The 26,256-nt window shown below is 36.4% G+C and overlaps 1 protein-coding gene across 6 annotated transcripts in view; it reads left to right on the forward strand.

The window, feature by feature from the left end:
- LOC107655999 (pleckstrin homology domain-containing family A member 6-like) overlaps positions 1-26,256 on the forward strand; it is a 93,991-nt gene that overhangs the window by 62,610 nt on the left and 5,125 nt on the right. For 2 of the 6 annotated variants that reach the window (XM_016443628.1, XM_016443633.1), the window contains 19 exons: positions 9,732-9,931; positions 12,207-12,659; positions 13,571-14,069; positions 14,974-15,060; positions 15,408-15,461; positions 17,283-17,363; positions 18,128-18,196; positions 18,301-18,381; positions 18,584-18,733; positions 18,840-18,935; positions 19,404-19,515; positions 20,171-20,310; positions 21,965-22,147; positions 23,024-23,087; positions 23,274-23,377; positions 23,605-23,781; positions 24,563-24,712; positions 24,830-24,963; positions 25,331-25,473. In XM_016443628.1, coding sequence (XP_016299114.1) covers positions 9,732-9,931; positions 12,207-12,659; positions 13,571-14,069; positions 14,974-15,060; positions 15,408-15,461; positions 17,283-17,363; positions 18,128-18,196; positions 18,301-18,381; positions 18,584-18,733; positions 18,840-18,935; positions 19,404-19,515; positions 20,171-20,310; positions 21,965-22,147; positions 23,024-23,087; positions 23,274-23,377; positions 23,605-23,781; positions 24,563-24,712; positions 24,830-24,963; positions 25,331-25,473 — 2,977 coding nt within the window. The remainder of the gene's footprint in view (positions 1-9,731; positions 9,932-12,206; positions 12,660-13,570; positions 14,070-14,973; positions 15,061-15,407; positions 15,462-17,282; positions 17,364-18,127; positions 18,197-18,300; positions 18,382-18,583; positions 18,734-18,839; positions 18,936-19,403; positions 19,516-20,170; positions 20,311-21,964; positions 22,148-23,023; positions 23,088-23,273; positions 23,378-23,604; positions 23,782-24,562; positions 24,713-24,829; positions 24,964-25,330; positions 25,474-26,256) is intronic. The other 4 variants (XM_016443629.1, XM_016443631.1, XM_016443632.1 and 1 more) reach the window with 4 other exon arrangements.

Below are 26,256 nucleotides of genomic sequence, written 5' to 3' on the forward strand. Positions count from 1 at the left end.
TTTTGCTTATTTGACTTATTTAATTAATTTTGCTTATATACACTACAGTTTAGGGTCGATATGATTTATTTAATAATTTTGAAAAGAATTCTCTTACACTCAACAAGGCTAAATTTATTTGATCAAAAATACAGTAAAACGCTAATATTGTGAAATAATGTTAATTTAATTTTATTAATTTAAATAACTTAAATAACAGTTTTCTATTTTGAATACAGTGCTTAGTATTTGTATGTAAACCGTGATTTTGTTTTTTTTCAGGAATCACCGATGAATAGAAAGTTCAAAAGAATAGCATTTATTTGATTTTTTTTTGGGGTTTTTTTGGTAACAATATAAAAGTCTTTACTGTCACTTTTGATTAATTTAATGCATCCTTGCTAAATACAGGTATTAATTTATTTTAGAAAATTGTACTAATCTCAAACTTTTGAATGACACAGTCTTATTGTTGTTGTTCATTAACTAATATTGATTTTTCAAGAAAGAGGTGGTTTATCATTTCAGTTATTTGACTTTAAGATCATATGTACTTCAAAACATTCTTTATGTGTATATAGTTCTCAAAGTTCTCTTTTTTTATTTTTACTATGGTTTATACATGACACATTTACTTCTAATGTTGTTTATCCCCTGTGGAAATGGCAGGTTTGGAGACACCGCCATTACAGTTTCACTAAAACCCATGTCTGCCTATCCACGTGTTTTTGAAAACATATCCAAAGCTGTTCAGTCTCCTACAAAATAGAGACTATTTTATACTCCAGAGATATATTTACAGAACAAAGCAAACTATCAGTCACAAGTATACAGTAGCTTCTTGCATCTGCACCCTAAGGCAAAAGGTGTGCAGTGTGTCTTTTCCAGATCACAGACCCCTATGGTGCAGTTTCGGGGTGGAGCCACGTCAGCGCAGATCAGTGTCATTTTTATGGCTGCTGTAGTAAAAATCATGCCACCATCATATATGTCACACTGTATCTCTAAAAAATGCCTGTGTGCTGCATGTTCTGAACTTATAACCTAGCATGGTGTTAATAATTAACCAGGAAATACTGAGACGTGTTTGTTGTGTGTGTGAGGAGAAAGAAAGGTGAGTTTAGTCAGCTGTTCTTCATCGTGCTCTGTGACAGTGAACGGTTACATGTATCGTGTTGCCTCCACAAAAGAACCCGAAACACATCTGACGCAGTGCATCTTGCCCTGGGCCTTTTTATTCAAACTCTTCTCCTGGAAGTGTTGCCAATTCTTTTATGAAGTACTTCTCCAGTGTGCAAGGATCAAAACTGGTGTTCAGCCTCCAGGCGCGGGATATTCTTCGGTTTCATGTTGTGGAGTCTGGCTTTGCATTGCTTCAGGTCTTATACCTGTGTGTGTGTGTGTGTGTGTGTGTGTGTGTGTGTGTGTGTGTGTGTGTGTGTGTGTGTGTGTGTGTGTGTGTGTGTGTGTGTGTGTGTGTGTGTGTGTGTGTGTGTGTGTGTGTGTGTGTGTGTGTGTGTGTGTGTGTGTGTGTGTGTGTGTGTGTGTGTGTGTGTGTGTGTGTGTGTGTGTGTGTGTGTGTGTGTGTGGATACTTAGATACACTTTAGGGACAAAACTGTCCCTAGAAGTACAGTAAATCTGACAAAATCTTTCCTCGGAAGGCTCTCTTTGAAATGTAAAATGGAATTTTGTCATGACAAAATGGTCATGTACATGTTAATTTGTTTGGTCTTGGCAGAATAGATCTGCTGCTCTGCTGCTGCGGCAGAGCAAGTAGTGAGACTTGCTACTGCCAAAATATATGCAGAAATGCCGCTGTGAGCATGAAAGAAATACTGCTGCTGCACATAGTGTATAACATAAATGATATAACCCCCGTATATAACATGCATGAAATCACCCTATAGCAGATCTGTACAGGTGGAGCTGGGGAAGGTGGAGGGTTTCTGAAACGTGCTGCAACTTCTACAGCGAGCACTAGCTGAGTATTTGAATGTTGAGCTGCAAGCTCATTGGCTGTTGATGCAAAAAGAAACCAATCACCTGCACCATTTGAATAATGATGTCATTATGTCAGATTGAGTTCGGACTGTGCCATCCAGCGTTTCATGACAGAACTCTGGATTTAAACTCATTTACATCAAGAACGATTACTATAACGATACATATATTATCTTTCATATCAATGGACTATAACGTTCTGTTTATTATGAACATGATTTAGTTATGTCGTCAGATGCTTTAAATGTGTGAGCTCTTTTAAGTTGGGTGGATTCCAAAGTTGGACATTCTGTCAGTGTTTTATCGTTCATCACCTGGGGAAAAGATCCAACAGTATTGTTCTTCTGTCATTATTGTCATAGCTGTGATGTGGACTTTGCTATTCTCATAGAATTACAATTAGAAATTGTTAAAAATTTATAATCGTCAGCGTAATTTATAAAAGTTAGCGTGCTTATTGTGAACAACCTTATAGTCTGCAGTAATTGTACTTTATATAAAAAAACAAAGCAAAATGTGATAAAACAATTAATGTGAAATTAACACAAATTAAATATTCATGCTACCTGATCCATCCATAATTTCAGCAATTTATTCAGTTCAAGTATGGCCTAAATGCGAAGCAATTTTGTTTTCAAAGTGTTTTTTTCCCACTTTGTATTGGCTTCTAATGCCATTGTCTATTTATTTTTTCTGCAATATATTTTGCAAATTTTGAAATATGCAACTGAACTTGGTAACACACACTCACACACGCACAATATAAACTTTTACCTAGCTATCTAAAATATATTGGGCTGTCAAACAATTGAAACCTTAAAATTGTAAAAACAATTTTTTTTTACAATTTTTAATTAGCTAAGGGTAAACATTTATATGTGTGTGGCTGTTACTTTATGTTCTCCTTGGTTATTTTTCTTGTACTCCCTCTCTCTTGTTCCTATGTCCCAGTATAGAGCCTCTGCATTATTAATTAGTGCTGGTTGTGTAACTGCTGTGTGGTTGGAACACTTTCAGCCTAAGTTTCGTGTTTTCTCTGAGGGATGAACGGCAGAAACATGAAAGATCAGGAGGTGAGTCTGCGACTCACACCATCAGACTTGCAGCTGAGAAATCCTTTCCAGAGATAAAAGTCCTCAGCGGCTGAACCACTAGCAGAACCTGCATGTGGGAGGCACATATATGGCCAGACAGCCTTCATATAGTTTGTAATGGATTCATGATAGACATATTTCCCTATGGTAGGGCGGACAATGAAAACAGGAGCCAATCTGGAGGAGCTGTTGATGGCAATTTGGATCAAACCTCCTGTTCTCACCTGTCTCTGCAGTCGCTGTTGTCTGTCCTAAATTCACTTTGTTCCTCACAGCAGCCCTGGGCTGGTTACGTTGTCCTAGTGTGCGGGGCTGAGGTGTCTTTCTTATCAGACATGTGGACTCTGTCTGTTTGCTGTGTATGAAGTACACATCAGAGCATTCAAAACAGACAGACACCAAGCAGAGAGTGTGTGCGTGTGTGTTTGTGAAGTACGGTGGGAGACAGAACACACAGGCAAGAAGCCGTCCAGCCCTGTATGACGCCTAGTCATTAAAGGTTGCTGCAATAATCCATTTTGCAGCTCTCCCCCATATTTTTGCTGTTGTTTGAGCTCATGCTGTTAACTGCTTTGTCAACATGTTGGAGAGCATCAGATTACAGCTGTGGCTGTAACCTTCCTGCTATGTTGCATGTGTGTATTTCCAGCTGTTTGCCTTCACCTAGCTGTGTTGCAGGTTGGACAGCTGTCATAGGAGCTTTTATATAAAAATAATAATGTGAATCAAAAACAAAATAGTTAATATTTCTGTTATTATATATAGTATTTTTTTTATTATATGTGTAGTCCTTCAAGTATTTACATTATAGTTAAAATAAATAAATAAATAAATAAGAAAGAAAGTTGAAGTGATGTGCATAAAATATTTATATTAAAAAATAAATAATGTGTTTGGCTTGTGTACTTCTAAATAACATTTGCAGTAAATTTATAACAATAATAATAATAATATAAATTATAAAGAACTTGAAGGAATGTTTATAAAATATTTATATTATAAATATATTTGATAAATCATGCATGTAGCCTTTCAATTTAATTTACATTAATTTAATTATAATAATAGTTATAGATATATTTTGTGTATAAATATAATTTTTGGTATTTGGTATTTTTGGCACATTTTTGATATTTTGACAACCCCATTTGGTATCATGCTTTTCTGAAAGCTATTTTATCTACACAAGCACATCTCACATCCCTGCCCCCTGGACTCCAGCAAACATGGATCAAAAACAAGAGAATTCCGTTTACTAGCTCCGCATGACTGAGAGTACACAACTACCAGTCAGAGGCTCAGAAATAGAGAGAGACAGACAGAATGACAGAGGCAAGGAGGCAGGTCTGTCGTTTCAATATCTGCTGAGGCTTGACTGTCTACTTCCTCTTCCATCTGGCACTCCAAAAGCAAGGCAGGGAATTGCTCCTTTCCTTCTTTTTTTTTAACATCAAGCTGCTCTGGGTATTGGTACCTGCTGTCCAGCGTAACGTGTCCCACACTGTGTCTCACGCTCAGATCAACTACTATCAGATGTAATGAGTGTAGACAGGTGAACTGCTCACTCTCTGAGCTTTTCCTCCCAGATGAATCTCAAGTTGTGATAGTTTTGTTTGAAATTGAGGATTATATGGGAAATACAGGGGGAATTTACTAATAAAGAATTGCTCTTTTCATAGTACAAAATATTTATAATTATAAAAATGTCAATGTGTAAAAATTATGACATTTACTAGTGCTGGGCGGTATACCAGTTCATACCGAATACCGGTGTTTATTTTTGTTATGATATGAATTTTTTAAATACCGTAATACGTATGTCGCTTAAACAACGTTTGGAACGCGACACTGTTTGAAAGGGGTCCCTTTTCACTGTTGCACTGTGGTGACATTTACTTTAAATCCTTACAGATTTCAGTACACTTATTGACAAGTTAATCTCTATACTGGGTTTTTAGTTAGTAAGACAAAGGGTTTTGCACTGAAATACCACATGCTAGTTTTGTCTAACAGTTAAAAGAGACCAAAAAAAGGAAAAAACAACAACTTTGTATTCTCCCTAAAACTGATTTGTTTTGTTTTGTGATGAGTGGATTTCAGAGGCCGTTGAGGAATTTACCAGAAGAAAATGGTAAATAAAAAAAATATATAAAAAAATTGTTTTGTTTTGTATGGTTTGATTTGTGTTTTTGTTTTGTTTTTTGTTTTGCTTTGCTTTGCTTTATTTTGTTTTGAGAGGATTTCAGAGGCCACTGAGGGATTTACCAGAAGAAAATGGTAAAGAAATCCCATCAGAAAACAAAATTTTGTTTTGTTTTGTATGGGTTTGGTTTGATTTGGTGTTTTGTTTTGTGTTTTTTGTTTTGTCTTGCTTTGTTTTGCTTTGCTTTGCTTTGAGAGAATTTCAGAGGCCATTGAGGGATTTACTAGAAGAAAATGGTAAAGAAATCTCATCAGAAATCCCATCTAAAACGTCGCAACATATTGTGTTGTGGTGTGAAACGCCAAGTTGGAATAGCTCAGCCTTGTGTCAGAGCTGAGATGGGAAAGTATGTCAGTGGATATTATACTCAAAGGAAATAACCTACAGTGACTTTCATTGTGGCCTGTTGAAATATATGATCCAACATTAACAATAATTTGGCCCTCTTGGACATTCGATTACGTCTACAGTGTAAACATGGTTCTTTTCCACCACTATGTAATAGATCTTTGCAGCTAATGTGTCCTGGGCCGCACCTCCGTGCCAGTGCCATAGGAGACAGAGAGCTCTTGGCACAGAGAGAGAAAACAAAACACACTCCGATTACGACAATACTATGTAGCTTGACCTTCTTTTATGTGCAATAAAAGGGTGAAATTAATGTCAGTCTTATCAGATCATCTGCTAGTCTGGTGTGTTACCATCACTTGCATCAGCAAATGCACAAAAAGTGGGCGTCATTATAATATGAGATCCTACACAGTGTGAGATTCTAATACATGCTTTCCGGTTATCACATGTGTAGGCTTGTATCCCCAGGCTAGCAACAATAAAATTGATCTTGTGTTGGTTTTGTCTATGGTCTGACCGAGCCTGTGATATTCCTAAGGATGATATTGAGCTCTCACGTTCCTAAGAGAACACTAAAGATGCACACACTAAAGATGACAGACATTTTCAATTAGGCCATAATTAAGGTTTGACTAGATATAGTCCTGCACTGACATACTATGTGACAAAGTCAGTTCTTCTTTCTGATTTGTAAAGAAGAGAAGGAGGTACTTGTGCTTGTTTGGATAGAAGGGTACCTTAGTAGTTAAGAGTAGGTCTGTAAAGATAGATCAGTCTGACATGTGACGCCACTGCAAACACAAATGTCTCCTATAGACCATAAATACGTCTCCAGCATGCACTTGGAATCAGGTGACTATTTCAACCCACCTTTGAGGAAGCGATTTACAAGCATTGAAGGTTATTTTTTTTAATTTTAATTTAATTTAATTTAATTTTATTTTATTTTATTTGAAGACATTTAATAATAAATTTAACATTTAACAATAAGACATTTAACTAATATTTAAGTGTTTTATTTACAGTGAAAGTCAGTGAGGTCCAAAACAACACTGAACACTTTCAACAACAAAAAAAGTTTTAAAAATTGTGTTTCACAGACAAGAAAATGTCATACAGAATGGCATGTGGTGAATAAATGACAGAATTTTCATTTTTGAGTGAACCATCCCTTAAAGGGAGTTTTTTTTTTTTTGGGACGCAGTTGAAGTTTATGGTTTATGATACTTCTTTCCCAAATTCTGGAGCATTCAGATATCTCAGAATAATAATGTTTCCTGATGGCAACACCATATTAAAACTGACTGCTCATCCAGGAAACTCATGAACTTCATGTGACCTCTTCACGTTATAATATTACATTTTGAATCATTATATTAGCGACAACATGACAAATCAGTACCAGATAAATCATGTCACTTCAGCTTAACATGGTTCATTTGTCATGCGTCCTCACAAAGCAATGTCAAATATCTTTTACATACTTACAAATTGCCAAACACCTCTTCCTCCTATGCTTTATTTCCTTAAAATAAAGATGTGCTAGAAGGTTGGACACACGACAAAGAGAGTTTAAATGAAGACCAGCTAAATTAAAGTTAAACAAACATTTTAAAGTGCCAGCTCAGGGTAATTTAGTAATAATCTGCACAAGAACAATGACTTCTCTGTAAAATCAAATGCAAACAGTAAGCACAGAATTTGCCAAGCCCTGCAATGAATCAATAGTGCATGAGTGTTTGACGGTTTCCTCAGGGAGAGGTTCGATTAAAGGAAACAAGGCATTCTTTTGGCAGGTATAAAGGTAAGCGAAGTACTTGCAATAGCATGGCTAATTTTTGTGCCAGATTTCTGTAAGTTGAGCAACCACTGCAATGCAAACTTTTGTTTTGATACTCTACTTCCTGTGACACAGATGACTGTCTCAGTTTCAAGATAATTTTAAGCATGCAAACAACATGCAGCCTATTGAGTGAATAAACAGGAAATAAATTACTTGATTACTTTAGTCCAGGTTTGTTATTCTGGTTTATTAAAGTTATTTTGACAGCATGACAAAACTCTCAGGGTTTTTCTCCTTACTAGACATTTCACATGTGAACACTTTTATTAATACAGAATGATTATAACTTGTGTATTTGAAACAAATCTTGTTTATCAGGTTTTGTCTATTCAAAAATACAGTTTGTTTCTTAATGGTCTGAAGTGTCAGTTAGCTACCTGTCTTGTGGAGTAGTTAACTATTAGATTGTATGAAACTGATTTTGGCACACCCTCGGATGACTAAGTGCAGTTTATGCAAGACTAATTCAGAGGATTGGCATTGGGTGAAATCCTGATTTACAACTGAATGTTATGGTCAGATTATTGTAGCTTCCAGTGATGTGTCACGTTTCATCAGTGGTCACACACCCTCTTCATTCAAAACCTGCTGTGTGTTTCCACAAACTGTCATTTCGGTTATAGAAATAAATATGATGTTGTGTAATGGGCTTTTTGCATCATAAATTGACCAAAAATGCCACCGAAAGTAACAAAAAGGCCCCATATTTCAAATGCGTGGACAAAAATGTCCCTGTATTTGACATAAATTGACTTACACAGGGGGAAAAAAAGCTCTTATAAAGGTAAAAGTTGTTATTGTATGTATTTTCTAAATATTATATTAATTATTGTTATATTATTGTTTTTATTGTCCCTTAATAGGAAAGTTTAATTACAGACACTAGTCATAAATTAGGTCACAAACAGGAGAAATTAGCTTGTAGAATCTGAAGTTTGTTGCTATATATTATTTCCCTTTTTTTGTTTGCTGTTTGTTACTTGACTGACTACAGAATGTAGTCCACAGTTAACTCTAAATTATTCTGTATTGCCCCCATGTGGTAAAGTTCTGTACTGCAGTGTTTTTGACCAGCGTGCATGCGTGTAAACTATTGTGTTACTTATTTCATGTAGCACGATCACACAAAGGTTTTACATTTATTATTTTGTATATGTAATAACACAGCAAAGCCACATTTCTACTAACTGCCAATTCTTTCAGGATATTAATGCACGTCCACTCCATTATGATAAACCTGACCACATCTAGCCCACATCTAACCTGCCCCTAAAGTTGATCTTTATATTTGATCTAGTCATCCTTATGTAGTCTTTTCTCCTCTGTTCCCAATACCCCCCATCTCTGAGGACCCCTGAGTGAGTTTTCTCCAATGTGTCGATGAGCCACATTTAGTAGGTATTTCAGAGCACCTCTTTTTGCTACTGCAACTGCATGACAAGTGACAAGAACAGACTCACCTGCTTGCGCTCCTAACAAGCTGGCAGTAATGATTATGTTGACAAAAGTACATAAGTATCTTCAAACTTCTATATGTAGTAGTCTAAAATCATTATATACAATCATTAAACTGGACTAAATTACTTTTTGAAAGTCCTCAGTCACCTGTCAGCTAATGCTCAACGTTTAATTGCTATCATTTTGAGTCTGACCTGCTTGTCTGAGCCACATATTTCTCCAGTGTTGTACTGTATATTAAATATCAGCACATTTGACTTTACATGAAAATTAAGTCATTGCATGGACTATTTATGTTTGCATGCACTGCAACTTCACCTACCAACATCTGTCTAGCTCTCTGAAAGGCCTTAAATTAATAGTTCATCCAAAAATGAAAATTTGCTCAAGCTTAGGCCATTCAAAATGTAATTAGCTTGTTTCTTCATCTGCAAAAATGATCTAACTCTGTTCTGATGAAAAAACAAACTCATCTACACCTTGGATGGCCTGAGCTTGAGTAAATTTTAAGCGAGTTTTCATTTTTGGGTGAATTATTCCTTTCAGCAAAATATTACTTTAAATAATAATTCTGCATTTATGCTTATGCCTTTAAGCAGGTCTTTCATTCGCAGGCTTTTATTTACTTGCTCATGTACATATGAACAATTGAATGGACTATTTTGCATGAGTTCTGCTGGATCTGTTTTGCATGCTCTGTTGTCCTTGTGGTATCAGGGTTACAGTTATGTTCTTGCGCAATGGGAGTGGCTATAGGACAGTCCAATAATATTCTCTCTTTGTCTCTTTTTCTGTTGCAGGTGTGGTGCGAAAGCAACGAAGAGGAGGAGGAGGAGGAAGAGGAAAGTGAGGATTTAAAGGGTAGTATTGCGTTCTGTTTGCAGGTTGAGCACACAGGAACTCGTACATACTACTTCAGTGCAGACAGCCAGAAAGAGCAGGAGGAGTGGATCCAAGCCATGAGTGAGGCTGCCAGGGTCCACATCCCAGCTACATCCAGGTACACACACATCTATAATCCACATAAATTCACACACAATCCACTCTTGCATCTAAAACCAGCGTGACAAAAAAACTGTTTTAATTCACTCTGAAATGAAAATTCTGTCATCATTTACTCACCTTATTGTTGTTCCGAACTGCATGATTCTTTCTTCTAGAAAAGAAGAAGAAAAAAAGCAGATTCAAATATATAGATTTATACTTTAGATAGCAAATGCTTTATTCTTTGTTGTATTCTTATTTTGGCCTCTTCAAAAGTTGTTAAAAAATTTCACTAAAAAGGAAGCCAACACTGTAACCAACAGGACGTATTGTACCAGTAACTTGCTGTGTAAAGTCTTTGTGCACTGGGAATCTTCTTTTCTTAACCATCTGGCATTGTTCATTTGGGAGTCACACTTGTTTTGTTCACGGTCAAAAGTGTTACATTACAGACACCTGAAATGTAATTTTTTTTTATTTTCAGTAAAATCAATGTCATATATTTTTGTTCAATAATATGTTTTCTTATATATTTTGTCTTTTGAGAGAATTGCATGGTACTAAATAATATGTATGCAATAATTTTGATAAATTTTTCCCATTGAAATTAATACAATATATTTTTTCAAAAATTCTCTATTACTTTTCAATTATGGCAGTAATTCATGTTAAAATAGAGACAATGCCTTTAAAATCCAGTTTTTGAAATCAGATTAGTATCATCTGGTTAAAAAAAAAGAAAAGTATTAAAGAAAAGTTACTTTTTCTAGTAAAAAAAGAAAAACTTCTGCAATGTCATGGTTTAGCCACTAGATTCCTATATAGCTCTGTATAAAAGGGTTTTGTTTTTAGACAATTTTTTTTTCTGAACACAGAATTTTTTTTTATTACATATAACATCCAAGTTAAAAAAGAATGTAACACAAATAAACAGGAATGCTTTATCAGAGATTAATCAATCTGATTTCAACCTCTTATTTGAGTAGAGGCTCTGGCTCAATATTGCCATATTGTTACAGCCACACCAGTTCATTTGTGTGTGTATAATAGTGTGTTTTGTGTGCGTGTCTGTAAGTGTGTGTTTGAGTGTGTTTTGTACTCCTTGTTGTTTTAGAGTGTAACCCCTTCCTTGGTGTCTGTGTTTTTACTGCATTGTGGCTGAATTATTGATTTGATTTCACACATTTGCAGAAACATGTTTTGTATTACAGTCACACTAGTTCATATATGTGTGTCTGTGGGGGGAGGGGGTGGGTCAAGTGTGTCTGTTTTGCACTCTTGATATTTTGGAGTGTCACCTGTTCATTGCTGTGCACTGTTTTTCTGCATCATACATGATTTGTAGATTGTACACACAAAAAAATCTCTGTATTTTTCGTATTTTTGCGTATTTCCCATTCATTTCCAATGGTGGTCAATTTTGACCGTGAACAACACAAGTGTGACTATTTTTTTAAGACCATTTAGCTTTTTCGAATCAAGTCCACGTTTTTTTTTTTTTGTAGTCACATAGTGAATGCCATAAAAGTTACAGAGTTTCGTACAATTCCAATGAAGTAGCGATTTTTTTAATTTTGAAAAAAAAAACATTTCCGGTCTAAAATGACCGAACAACACCAGATAAAGACCAGGCAATGCCAATTTTACATTTACTACACAGTGAATACGACAATAATAATATGACCACATAGTGGCCAACTGAATATAGCGTAGCATAGTTTGAAGTTGCTCACTCACGTGCATCCATGTTTTTTCTGTGTGTCTGCACTCAGGCACCATGTTTTCAGCGCTGTTAAAACAAAAGTCCCGTTTACAACTTATCGGCCAGACAACAAAACCTATTGGCCAATGCCAAGAATTAAAAATATTCCAAATTGAAAGGTGGCAAATGAGTCATAATGACTACTTCCTTGAAATTCTTTTAATGCTTTTATGGACCTTCATTCAGTACAAATAGTAGTTCTTCAGAAATTCCACTTTTGTGTTGTACAGTAGAAAAAAAAATGTCATGGTTTTGGACAACATCTTAAAAGTGTGATTCTTGTGGAGTCAGAGCAGCATATTTCAAACAGCCAAAGACAGATCTGATGAAAATTTATGCAGAGCAACAACTAAAATAGCACAGATGGAACACAGGCGCATACCATTAAGGCTGCTACCCTGATACTCTGGAACAAACAGTCCTGTGCTCTCCTTATAAAAAACATTTCATCAAACAGATCAAAGGCATTGCACTGTTTATGATAGTGTTTTATATATGTTTTGTCTGTCTCTTTCCTGCTGTTCTGCAGAAATAAATCTGATCCCATCCCTGCAGCAGATGAAAACGACATGGTAGCCAAACGTCTTGAGCCCAGCTCTCATGCAGAGAACGGCCAGAGGCCAGATGTCCACGAGCCTGTCAAACACGAGCTTAACGGTGTAGAAACCAGAGACACCACGCCCAGCACCCCAGTGACCCCAGTTACCCCTAATATAGGGGGCAAGATGGGGGAGAAAGGAGTCCTGGCACCCCATCACCCCAACGGCTGGGGTAGCTATGGTCCTCCCAACGGTTCAAGATACCAGTCCCAAGAGAATGTGAGGGACATGCGCGAGCCGCATGAGGAGAATGTGGTGATGCGGAGAGGCTTTGTGCCCAGGACGGCACCGGAGAGACTCGCCCAGAGGAAGACCTCCATGACGCAGCTGCAGCAGTGGGTCAACCAGCGGCGGGCCATGGTGCCTCAAGACGACGGCCGCAGGTGAGGTCTAGGTCTGCTTTCATAACCTCTTCCTTTTCTTATCAGCAGGGTTACTTATTATAGTTTAGTTTTTATTTTATTTCTTTATTTTGGTTTCCTTTTCACTCTGTGAATGTTAGTTTAAGTTTAGTTTTAATATTTTCAGTGGTTTTTAGTTTCAGTTTCGGTTTTTATTTTAGTTTTAGTTTCATTACAGTATTTTAGTACTTAGTTAATGTGTTAAACTAAACTAAATAAAACAGGTACAATTACTAAACTTAATTAGTAATTTAATTTGATCATTAATTTCTCTGCAGTATAGTTTTAATGCAAGTGGGCTGCAAAAACTAAAACTAAAATTTATAGTCATTTTTATTTTAAGTCTTTTTGGAGTTCTACAAATGTATTTATTTTACTTTCTTTTTTTTTCCAGTAATGTAAAGGTCAGTAAGATTTTTTTGTTTGTTTATTTAAATTAATGCTTTTATTCAGCAAGGAAGCATTAAATTGATCAAAGTGGCAGTAAAGAGTTTTATAACGTTACAAAAGATTTCTGCACAACTGTTTTCAACATTGATACGAAGAAGAAATATTTCTTAAGCATCAAATCAGCATATTAGAATGATTTCTGATTAATCATGTGGCACTGAAGACTGGAGTAATGGCTGCTGAAACTTCAGCATTGTCGTCGCAGAATTAAATTCTATTTTAAAATATATTCAAATAGAAAACAGTTATTTGAAACTGTAATAATATTTCACAATATTTCTGTTTTTGCTATATATTTGATCAAATAAATGCAGCCTTGGTGAGCCTAAGATACTTCCTTCAAAAGCATAAAAACTTACTGACCCCAAACTTTTGAATGGTAGTGTATTTTTATTGACATTTTTATTTCATTTTCTGTTAATGATAATTCCACTGCTTTTTAGTCCATCCAGGTACTACACAGTAAACCGAGCTATGTCAGCAGACTATTACGGTGTGTATAACGGCCCTCCATATGTAGATGACTATCCCCTCTACCCACCTGGTGTGCGACCTGAGAGCATCTGCTCCATGTCGGCTGCATACAACCGACCGCCTCCTCGCTGGACCATGGAAGAGAGAAGGCGGTCATTGCGAGATGGACCCTTATATGGTCAACCTCGAGACCCTCAGTGGATGATGGGACCCCAGGGTCCTGCCTATTACCCCCAGTTGGACTCAGCGCAGAACTCTATGAGACGGCTTTCTATACAGCCCCGCTCGCGGTCGGCCCCTCGTTCACCCTCCTCTTCATCGGGAGGACCCTACTCTCCACACAGCTTCGCCTCACCTGCCCGATCGCCCAGTGTCAGGTTTGATCGGGGACCTGGCCGACTCAGAGAGGAGGGAATATATGCGGACCCCTCAGTCTACGGGCTCCGCAGGTCACTGAGCTCACCTAAGGTAAAGCATCTGTCAAACAACTAAGTATCCATAACCAGAGCATCTCATTTGAATGATTATTTCCAGATTATTTCAGATTTTGATTGCATAAACTTTGTTTTTCAGTCATAACGTGAGTTTGCCATTAAATTACTTATGAGATTTACAAATTATTCTGCCTTAGGACTGACCACTTAACCAGAGCATTTCATTTGAATGATTATTTCCAGATTATTTCAGATTTTAATTGCTATATTTTTCTTAAACTTTGTTTCTCATGCATGCTTATGACATTTACAATAATGTAATATAATTGATGATTGATATAGGAATAGTATTCTATTCTGTTATATTCTATTCTATTATATTATAAAAGAAAAACAAGATATATATATATAGTTTAGTATGATTGATATAGGAATATTATATTATATTATATTACATTATATTATAAAAGAAAAACAAGGGGGAAAATATATATGTATAATTGTATAATATATACATATGTACACTGAACAAAATTATAAACGCATCACTTTTGTTTTTGCCCCCATTTTTCATGAGCTGAACTCAAAGATCTAAGAATTTTCTATGTACACAAAAGGCCTATTTCTCTCAAATATTGTTCACAAATCTGTCTAAATCTGTGTTAGTGAGCACTTCTCCTTTGCTGAGATAATCCATAGTATATAATATAATTGATACAGGAATATTATATTATATTATAACAGAAAAACAAGGGTAATATATATATATATATATATTCTGGCAGATCTTGCCTTTCTTGTGTCTAACTTTAAATTACTATAATTGTTTGTGGTTTAGTATGATTGATATAGGAATATTATATTATATTATTTATATTATATTATATATTGCCTTCTTTGTGTCTGACTTTAAATTACTATAATTGTTCGTGTTCTAGTATGATTTCCCTGGAGATAGACGCTCCTACAGCCAAGGAATGAACCACTACAACTACCCAGCATCCCCTTCGCTCCATAGTAAAATGGTAAGTCAACACTTTAAAGTATTTGTGAATGTGTTTAGCATGAAACACACCATTTGAAGCCTTATCAATAGAGAACCAGCAAATCATGCAATCATGTGACTGATAATTTGTATGTGCAAAAGATCAAGTGCACTAGCCTGGCTATTGAATGATGGAGACTGTGTAATTATCTGCTGTTATGAGTGTGATGCTCTGCGCTTTGCTGTGATTAGCGATGCCGTGATCAGCATGTGTCTGTCCTCACCTGTGTCTCGGTCTCCGTCTCTCCATCCGATGCTTTTGCGTGCTGTATGCTGCTGCTGGGTTTGACACACTGGTCTTTGCTGCTGCCTCACTGCACACATCAGGAGGACATTTTAGATGTGCAGCTTCAGAGGAACCTGGAGTACCTAGATCAGCAGGTAGGAGATTCAATGCTGACAGCACACATTAGCTCTCATCCGAAACCTAGTGAGCTACTCAACTAAGTGATATGAAAAGAATATTAATTATGATTAAATCTCGAAAATGTAGATTATTAATGAAATTCCATTTTAGTTAGGATGCTGCTTTAGAAAGCAGGCAGTAGACAGAGGCAGCTCACTAAGTTTTCGAACAGAGCTTTTGATTGTTGGCTTCACTTTAAAGAGATGATAGAGAACAGACTTACCGTTGTTTGGTTGCCCACTTCAAGACATAAACAACCATGTCATTAATGTAGTCATGGTCCTCTCAAACATTTTTCCTGTTCTCACTGTCTTCTCCTCTGTGTGTCAGTTCTCACACTGATTTGAAAGGGTTTTCTAATTTTATAACAGCTGCATGTTAACAGCAGTGGCTGCTATATATGGCTTCTTCGTAGTTGTCACATGGGGAAGTTGTCACGAGGGGTTATATCCCAGGAACTGTAACATAAATATGTTTTCTGTAGCAGTGTTTTTTTATATGTTGGTTTTGAAATCGTGATCAAAAAGTTTTAATTTATAATGCTTTTTGTCAGTTCTGGGCAAATTGTCACATTTTAAATATTTTTGAAATTATTAATTAATTTCAGTAATTCTCTGTGTTACCAGTTTTGCTGATTTATGAATTGTTTATTGTTTCATATTTTTACTGATTATATTTTTCTGATATGCCTGTTAAAGGATATTTGATGGCAGCCCTAGTGAAAAATAAATATATTTAAATGTATTTGAAATACATTTATGTTATGCTAAGTATACTACAAATACATTTACATATTTATGTGCTTAATAAAAAAAAAACCCTGCAATTGTACTTTTAGTATACTAAACTGGTATAGGCTACTTTACCAGTCTGCTAAATTGAAACCACTAATTTTGTACTTAATGCACTTTAATTGTACGGAAGTAGTGTTGAAGTCCAACTAAAGATATGCTGAAGTATATTTGATTATGCTAAAGTGGAACTATTGCAAGTATACTTCAGGTACATTTTAAGTATCTTAGATTTAAAGGCAGATATTATTCAAAGATCATGCAATCCTCATCAATAGAGACATTAAAACACATTTTAGGCTTATGAAGAAATAAATAAAGTAAAAAGTTTAATTAAACTTTTTTTATATCAGTAAGTCTCAGGCGATATTTCAGTGGATAGATTTGAACTATACTTAGTTTGAAATAAATGTATTTTAAATATATTACTTTTTTTTACTAGGGGGAAACCAAAAGATTTCTATTTCAAATAAATGCTGTTATTTTGAACTTCCTTAGACCAAAGAATCTGAGAAAAAGTCAATCTAAAGTAAATTTACACAAAATAGGAAGCTGCACAACTGTTTTAAACATTGATCATTGGAAATAATTCGATATTTAACTTTTTTTTTTTTGATGGATCATGTGACTGAAGACTGGAGTAATGGCTGCTGAAAATTCAGAAAATCCATCACAGGAAAAAATGTATTTAAAAAAATATTAAAATATAAAACAGTTATTTTAAATTGTAATGACATTTCACAATATTACTGTTTTTACTGTATTTTTCATCAAATACAGGTAATTGCAGCCTTGGTGAGACTTGTTTCAGAAACATTAAAAAATCTTTACCGCACTAAACTTTTTAGCGGTAGTGTAATGACTTTCAAAAATAAAAAGTTAAAAAGTGTGAGAAAGTGTGAAAACTTGCCCCGGTGTGGACATTGCAAGTATAGATTCCATCAACGTCGGCCATACTCAAGGTCAGGCATATAGCCAGGTGAATGATGGTGTGTTTTGCCCTAGATGACAGATGGTGATCACCTAATCGGCATGGTAACCAGAATGGTTGAGCGTTCCTCTCCTCGAGCAAATCTATTCTCACAAGTAAGAGAGTCTAGACTCCTCTAGAGAGGCAGGCTGCTGTTCTACCTGCTATTCCTGCGCTACTGAACCTCAGTTCAGCCTCTTTCTGGCAAAGTTAGGCTCAGACAAGGCTGTTCTGAGGTTGTGACGGAGCCTGCCTCTCTCTGTGCTTCCTGGTCGATGTGGCATGTTGGATGTTTTGATAGTGCTTCAGGTTTAAGTGAACTTAGCTTTAGTTTTAAAGCCTTAACCTTTAAGTTCAGCTATGAGAGCGACAATGTTCAGTTTCTCTTTGGTTTTAAGATTTTTTTGCTTTATTTGTGTATCTGAATCCCGCCATTTCCAGTGCTCGTTTGCTCGATATCACATCCTTTATTGTGTGGTCATTGTGTGTCTTGCTGTTGTCCTCTGTGTACAGTATGTGTCTTATCCACTCACGCCATCAAGCAAGAAAGCCATTTTCAGTGTATAGCCTTCACATGGTGGGGCTTATCATTGACACAGCATTTGGGATGGTTTTTGTTGCTGAATAATGCAAACGGCACCTTGCAATGGCTAATATCTATTTACGGTATTTATTTATTTAAAACGTTTTTGTATTTATTTATTTTAATTTTGAGCAAATAAATTAATAACAATTGTAATTTTTATTAGTATCATTGTTTATTGTTTATTATACTATTATTTTAAATTTTTTTTTTTACTTTTGTCCGAAATCAAATTCAAAAAAGAAAAAGACTCACTTTCACTAATATTTCCGTTTTATCCATTCTCTATGATTATAGGTGCCTCCATTCCATGACGTGTACGGTGATCTACATCCCACACTGAAGCTTAATGAGATTGAGACCAGTGTAAGTCACTTTGTCTGATCAAAGACATCCATAAATGTACAACTTTATAAATGATTGTCATTCACATAACAGACCCATGAACAATTCATTTTGTCTCTGTACAGAAACTACTGGGCCGCTTGTGTGAGCAGAATCGACTTGTGAAAGAGCAGGAGGCTGTAGTTCATCGTTTGCGAATGGAAAAGGTACATTTGTTGCTTTTAAGAGTTCTCTAAAAAAAATGGTTCCTGGCTCAACATCAAATATAATATGAAATACTATTATAATATACTTTATTATAATATTAACAGAAATAATGCATTATTCATTTAATATTTAACATTACATGATCAATTTATGCCTACAAATACTGCCCTTACTCACTTGACTGTTTTCTGTAATATCCAGGACAGTCTAGAGGGGGTGCTGGTGGCCACACATCAGGAGATGGAGCTGTACAGGAGCCAGCCGCTGGCCATGGAGAAACTTCAGCTGAAGAAGGAGAGTCTACAAAACAAGCTGATTAACATCAGAGGAGAGCTGTCTCAGGCCTCCAGTGTAAGAAACCAGACAATTTTACACTGTTATGAAAACACAATCTAAGCTAGTGAAATTGATTTTAATAAATGGTGTTATTTCATGAATTGTTAATTGTACTTCACAGGCCCTGACCACCACCCGTATGGAGTTCGAAGCACTAGAGGATGAAGTAAACAGCATCCATGGTGACCTGTGGGAACAGCTGAACGCTGGAGGGCAGGTATGATACTGACTTCACATTTGTCATCATCATCATTAGTTACCAGGAAACCTTGAACTCTGAAACTACAAGCCCTTAATGACTTCTGCCATCTTTCCATTTAGACAAATCATTTATTCATGAGCACATGCAATTATGCGTTTGCATCATGCGAATGACCTCCATTGCTTTCAGCACTGTCATGATCATTCTACATGATTGATTTACCTTGAAGGCATTACTGTAGTAAAAAGGTGACCTTGATGATACAGAATTAATTTGAATATTAAATTAAGATCCATAGCAATTATCTATTTAATGCAACAAGAAGTCCTCTGAATGGAAATGAATTATGCAATCAGTAATTGAACGGCATGTGATTCTCTCATTAATTATTAATAAGAATGAATATGCTTTAATGTAATGATCCTGACAGAGCTTCAATAATGCATGTGTCTTTTCTGTTTGAATGAATCGCTTTCCTTCCAGAGTGAGCTGGTGCACAGGCACATTCAGAAGGAGTTCTGGAGGGTTCAGGATGTTTTGGAGGGGCTGCACAAGAACAACCCGTCTCGTGGCACGGACACGGCCAAGCACAGAGGTCAGATGATCTGTTACTGCGCAGCGTCATGCATTATCTCTGTTTATTTGGGCACTTAGCAATGTGGTCCTGCAGAGCAGAAGAACAACTTCTTTCTGACCAGTTTCTGGTTATGACATTTTTTAAATGCATGTTATTGATCTTATTGTGAGTGATTCTTCCATGCAGGCATATGTTTCATTTGTAAAATTGGCTTGTAATTTTTAATTTTTAATCATAACCGGATCATCCGGTGAAACGACATTGTTTTATGACATATGCTTCTCTTAAATGACTTTTCCAGTCATTTAGACTACATAAATCCTGTCCCATTCTTGCAATCAACTGCAAGCTCACATTAAGATTTGCCCTCGGATTGTCCTGTATTTTCTATGTATAGAGCTGCAGTTCTCTTACGTAGAAGAATGTTGTGAGAAGAACATTGTTTGCCTGCTGTTGCAGTTATGCTGCTGCAACGCTTTCATGCCGTGCGTGAGATGTGAAACAGGCTTAGTAATTGGGAAACAGAGAAGCAGTGTCATTTGTTTTATAATTTGATTACTTTTTTGTTGGAATACAATTGCAGCAAAGTAGAGCATATTACAGGGAAGAATATTAGGTTACTTTTGACGTCGTGACATAGGTCCTTAACTCTATAATCTGTCTCTGTCCCCAGTAGCCAGTGGAGCATCCGGCTCTTTCAGCACAAACAGTCCTGCGAGTCCCTTGAGTTCAGTGAGTCTGACGAGTCCTCTCAGCCCCTTCTCTCCTGTCCCTGGCTCTCAGGCCTCTCCCACTAAACAGCTGGCCACAGAGGTATTTCACACAGCATTATTCTTCAATGAAAGACTGTCTTACTCGTTACAGTGTACAGAATACAATACAGCAGCATATACTGTACCAGATCATTTCATTTAAATGCATTAGGGGATATCAAATTGTTCTGCTTCTCCTAATTAAATCAAGTCTGATCATAGGACTCGCTACTTTCGTTTATCCTGAATTGTTCCTGATTCAAAATAAATTAGATTTGCTGTACTATGCTCATTTAAAGAAACCTCTAACCGTAGTCTACTGCCATTGAGTTGTGGTGATAATTTCAAAAGACTTTTGTTTTGTTAAGATGCCATAGTAGAGTGCAACAGTTATGGAAGTAAAAATCCTATTCATTTTCTCCATAGGGAATACATATTGAATTCCGAGTTCCGAGGATGTTAATTGATGTTATATGCATTTAAATCATCAGCCTGCATTAATTCAACTTATTTTGTAAATAATCATGTTTAACAGTGGAATTCCTGGTGAAATACTACATTGCCCATGATTCTGCAGAGAAATTGTCATGAATTGGAGAATCGCAAAAAAATAAACTGCAGCCTAAGCATCCGCACACTCCCATAAATCACTGCAAATTGTATAATAATGGGAGTCAGTCTCCCTACACTCTCAAACTATTTAAATATTTGTATGCATAATTTATATATATTGAAATAAATGTTAAATATGCTGTTTAATTAGAATATTTAAATCAATAGTTTTATATATTTTCATAATTTTCAGTTTGATTATATCCTTCACAATGCTTCATAGGACTGTAGTTCTTTCCCTCATGAAGGCTGTTAAGTAGACAGTCTTGCACCTTTGTCTTTTGTCTGATTTTCAATTTATTTTCCCCTTCAAATCAAAGTTTGTAATCTTTTGATTCACCTTGTAGCTGTTTGGTTTGTTTCATGGCTTATAACTCCTAAACAAACACTTTTTAAAAATCCCTATGGACAAAATTAATTAGACAAATGCTGGCTGCTGTTGCACTCTGTTGGCTTGTTAGCATAAGATAAAGCACAATAAGCTTAATCAGGAGTTGAATAAATCTAACTGCAATGATGATTAAATGACCTGAAATGGGATTCAAAGATTATTTCTGTGTCTAATACCTGTTTTCTGCCTGAATTATTCTGTTTTTTTGTTGTTGTTGTTACTTAGTTGTAGTCACTCTTGGTTGTGCGTGTTTGTTAGTAATCATAGGTGACCCACTCCCACAGTGACACACTACCAAAATATACCCAGAGTTTTACGCCGTTTCTGGTTTCTAGCACATGCTGTTTATTTAAAAGAATCAGCTCCTGACTGAACTGCACATTTCCAGAATTTCCGTATTAAAACTGATGGCCAAAGCCTTTTAAACCAGCTCACAGTTGCCTTTGCTAGCAGAAATTTGCCAAAACCGCAAAGTACATGTGTGGGTCGTGTGCAGCTCAGTGTTTATTAGTGGTTGTGGTGAGGGATCCATGTCTATATGCTTCCCATGATTCTCTCCGCCCTCCACCTGGCTTAGTCGCTCTTGATGCACAGCTCTCTCTCCGCTTCTCCATCCCTTCTCTTCTCTCCTTCTCCCTGCCCTTCTTTCTTTCCCTATCCATATATTTTACTCTCTCTTCCCAACTTCCTGTTCCTATTTTCCCTTCGACAGGAGGTTGGTCCTCCACGACCTCCACTTCCTAAATCTTACCATCCCCTGGAGTCCTCCCAGTCCTTTCCCCCCTCTGTTCCTCCCCTACCCTTAGACAGCAATGCCTGGCTGCGCAGCATGGGCCCCCATTCAGGCATCCATCAGGAAGGCTACAAGGACGACGAAGAATTCCGCAGCAGAAAGGTACCTCAGAGAGGCGGCCGCACTACGAGAACAAGGAATTGTACTTCTACTTTGTCCATTTTCACGCCATGATCATTTTTACAATGTCAACAACATCTTTCTTTCACCTGGACTTATTAACTTCATTACTTCCCTTTCTTTCCATTTCACTATTTCACTTCATGTTTGCTGTTACATATTTATGATTTTGTCATATATTACTTTATCTCAAACTAAACGCCATCATAATATAACATCTGTTGTAAGATCTAGCAAATATTGGTATAAATCAATCAGATAGAGTAGCTTGTCTTCCAACAGCTCTCATTTTCCCCTCCAACGTGTGTGTGTGGTAGACAGATCAAGTTTCTTCATATACACACTTGTGTAGTTGCCCCATTTCTGTCCTTAGTACCTGTTTTATTTGCGCTTGCTTTTGTCTGTGCTAGTGTTGCATTTATTCAAGCTGGTGACAGCACGCTGTGATGTGTAAAAATGCTTCCATTGCTTTTATTTATAGTCATGTTTGCCTCAACAACCTCATGCATTTACAGGCTGTGATTCATCACGCTGTTGAGCAACCTGTAGAAGCCCCCACTGTGCCCCATGCTGACTGTTTTTTTTTTTTTTTTTAATGGTTTCCTCATTGAAAAATGTAGGTATTGGATTGCTAAAGGCATTTAATATACGGTAAATAAATAATAATATGAAACCAATGAGAATGGAATCAGATTAAAAGGATCTGTTAAGAATCAAATAAGATTCATATAGACTTTTTTTTTTATCCTGTCAGAGTGGGATGGCTGGTTTTAATTACAACAGAAATTCCATTAGCAATCCTGTACATTCATTTAGGATATTTTTACTAGGGTTTACATTTGCTATGTTCTGTTCCAGCACAACTACAACTCACAAGGAGAAAAGATCAACGACTTTGATGCAGAATCCAACCAGAATAAAGGTATGAAGAAAAAAGGGCTCACATTTTTCTTGACCTTTCCTGAATATATGAAGTTAATTATATTATGGAATATTATGCTTATAGTATGGACAACTGAAAAACTCAGAACTCAGAAAACTCGATTTTATTGCCTTCCAATGGCGCCGGTCTAAAAAACTTAGTTTATAATTGACTTTTTCCTTGCAGTTGGAATTGTTCCACCCAGGACCAAGTTGCCTTCACAAGACAAGAACAATTCTGATGGCGTCCAACGAAGAAATGGGAAGGTGTCCAATGGTCACATTTCCAGAGTAAGTTAAATCTGTGCTAGTAAATTGTTTATGTTTCTAATAGTAGTTCCACATTTATAAGAAAATATGAAGAACTATAAAATATAACCAGTTCCATTAGTTTCAATCAATATAAATTAGTAACAGATTCAAATTATGGGTTCAGATTCAGTATGTATAGGACTAGGTGGCATTATAGGTAATCTTTTATGATTGCAGCATGTAATGGTGTTGTATGTGTGTCCCAGGAGAGGCCAAAGAGTGCGGTGTTCCCCGCAGAGGTAAAGTCTAAAATGAGTGTGGAGGAACAGAATGAGAGGATACGAAGAAACCAGAGCAGCTCCGTCAGAGACAAGAGGCGCAGCCTCAACCTCTCAAGCAATCAGAACATTGATGGCTACAAATCTTCTGCTAACTACAGAGTGGTTAGTGGCATACTGTTAAACATCTTTTTTTCTCTCTGTACTGGAAGAGTGACTTGTTATTGTAAGGCTGGCTGGTTATTAGTGCACCTAATTATTACCAGTAGCTCATGGTTTTGAGACACAACAGGCAAAACACTAGGAAAACCACTTAGATTTTGTGCTTGACATTCTGTGCCATGAGATTTTGTGCTATTTTTGCTTGCTAGTGGAAAGAAAACATCCAGAATACACACTTATGTGTTTATTTTTTACACTTTATTTTCTTCTGTAGATTTGAATTAGATATTTCATATTACAGTAAATAACATATATAATGTAATATATATAATGTATAACATATATAACATTAACTTGTCAACAAAATGAAACAGGAATTTTGACCCTGGCTTTATCCAGGTACAATAGTCTTAGCATGCTATGCTAAACTTTTACCAATTTACCTGTTGTGTCTTGCCTTAATTCTTATCCCTACTATTTATAAGGGTCAGATCATTAAGGCACTTAACTTTTCACAGGGAAAAAAAATCTAATAAAAGTCCAATAAAAAAATGTAAACTTGAAATTTGCTTGAAAAGTAGCAAGACAGCAGAATATATTATTGATATATTCTAAATATTATAATAATGTATACATTTATTGGGTGCCATAAAGTATATGCTTAAAACAAGAAAAAACTATTTCTCGATGGTGTAAGACAAATGAAAAATATTCTATGAAACCATTTTGCAGTGTATTAAAAGTCACGCCAAGCATTGAGCCAGTTGTTCTTCCTGATATCCAGGTGCGGAGGAGAGTAACAGCTGATGAGGTGGATATTAAGGATCTTGAGGCGGCCGTGAGGGGAGAAGGTGTGGAGTCACCCAGGCAGGAAATTGCTCGTCTGCGACGACAGGTGGAACCGGAACACTATGACCTGGATCTCAACAAAGAGGTTAGAAGTCACTGCACATTGCACAATGAACAACCGTTTTTGTTGTACATTGTCCAGTTGTTTAATAATGGCTGATGTGAAAGATATGCAAGGACATATGTGTAATTGTTTCTCTAGTTGTCCATGCCGGATAAAGTCCTGATCCCTGAGCGATACTTGGACATTGAGCCCAGTACACCACTCAGCCCAGAAGAGCTGCGGGAGAAACAGAAGAAAGTTGAAAGAATCAAGACACTGATTGCCAAATCAAAGTATGATGCACATCATGCCCTCATCCACTGCACACTGAGTACCCTTTATTTTGTTTTTGTTCTGTCCATCCAAACCCTTTGTTGTTATGCCATAAACCATACCATACTTGCTGAACAACTTAGGGACTGTCAAACTTCTAAAATTAGGTCAAGCTGTCAAAATACAAGTATAAGAAAACACCATAAAAGTCCAAAAGTTTACATTTGTGTTCTTTGGAAAACAGGTTACAGGTTTGGTTTGGAACAACATTGAGTAAACCTGGGCAGAATTTCCTCTGAAATCAGTACTTGAAAAGATGACTTTAATTACATCTGAGGATATATATCTTTTTTATTGAATATTTATATCCTGTCTGTCTTTCTCCAGCCTGCAAAATGTGGTGCCGGTGTTGGACGGGCCAGTGGAGGGAACCAGTAACCCAGAGCAGCAGCTTCAGGAGCAGGAGAAACGCATCGAGATTTCTTGTGCTCTGGCTGCCGAGGCCTCCCGCCATAGCCGGCTGCTCTCCGGTGAGGAAGCCTGCCGCCCTGAGGAGCCTGGGCGAGCTGTGACCCCACCTGTCTGACCCTCATGCCCTTTCAATGTCACATGCTCCTCAATGTCCTCAATGCACACTTCACCACACTTCAGTGCTGAGGTTGCACTTTAATTAGAGTTGTTTTTTGACTTAAGTTGAATTGTTAGATTTGTTATTTTGCAGAAGAAAATGATAATATGAATGATTATATGAATTATTTTTATTATCACAATCTGTTTCAGAATTCACAACACATTTATAAAGCTTTTAGATAACATCTAGATGTGTGACCTCGGTACTGAAGCACACTGTCTAGTTCCATCTAGATTCACTGGGGAACTGCTCTAGAGTGAGATTTTACTCAGTTTAATGACTATGAATATATTCAGGTTTGTTATCATCACTAAACATCAGAACATATATAAATTGACAAAGGCAGAGAGGACAAACATCAGTATAAATAGAGAGATTTTAAAAAATACAGTATATATATATTTTTATTCATCATGCCTTTGATCTCAGTTTCTTGATTAAGATTTATGGACAACCAAAATGCAAAAAAAAAAAAAAATGTAATTTTAAAATCATGCATTGGACTTTGCTTCATAGTTTTCTTTCATTTCATTCCATATTTTTGATAGTCAAAAATTCAATTAGCAAGGATTCATTTTGCCTTGTGGCTATGTGAGAGGACAGTATATATAGCTACCTCTCTGTCCCACAATTCCTATTTCATTTGCTTCATGGCATATGTTTTCTTTTGACATTTCCCCCC

This window comes from Sinocyclocheilus anshuiensis, unplaced genomic scaffold (genome assembly GCF_001515605.1).
Source record: "Sinocyclocheilus anshuiensis isolate Anshui unplaced genomic scaffold, SAMN03320099.WGS_v1.1 scaffold51, whole genome shotgun sequence".
NCBI lineage: Eukaryota > Metazoa > Chordata > Actinopteri > Cypriniformes > Cyprinidae > Sinocyclocheilus > Sinocyclocheilus anshuiensis.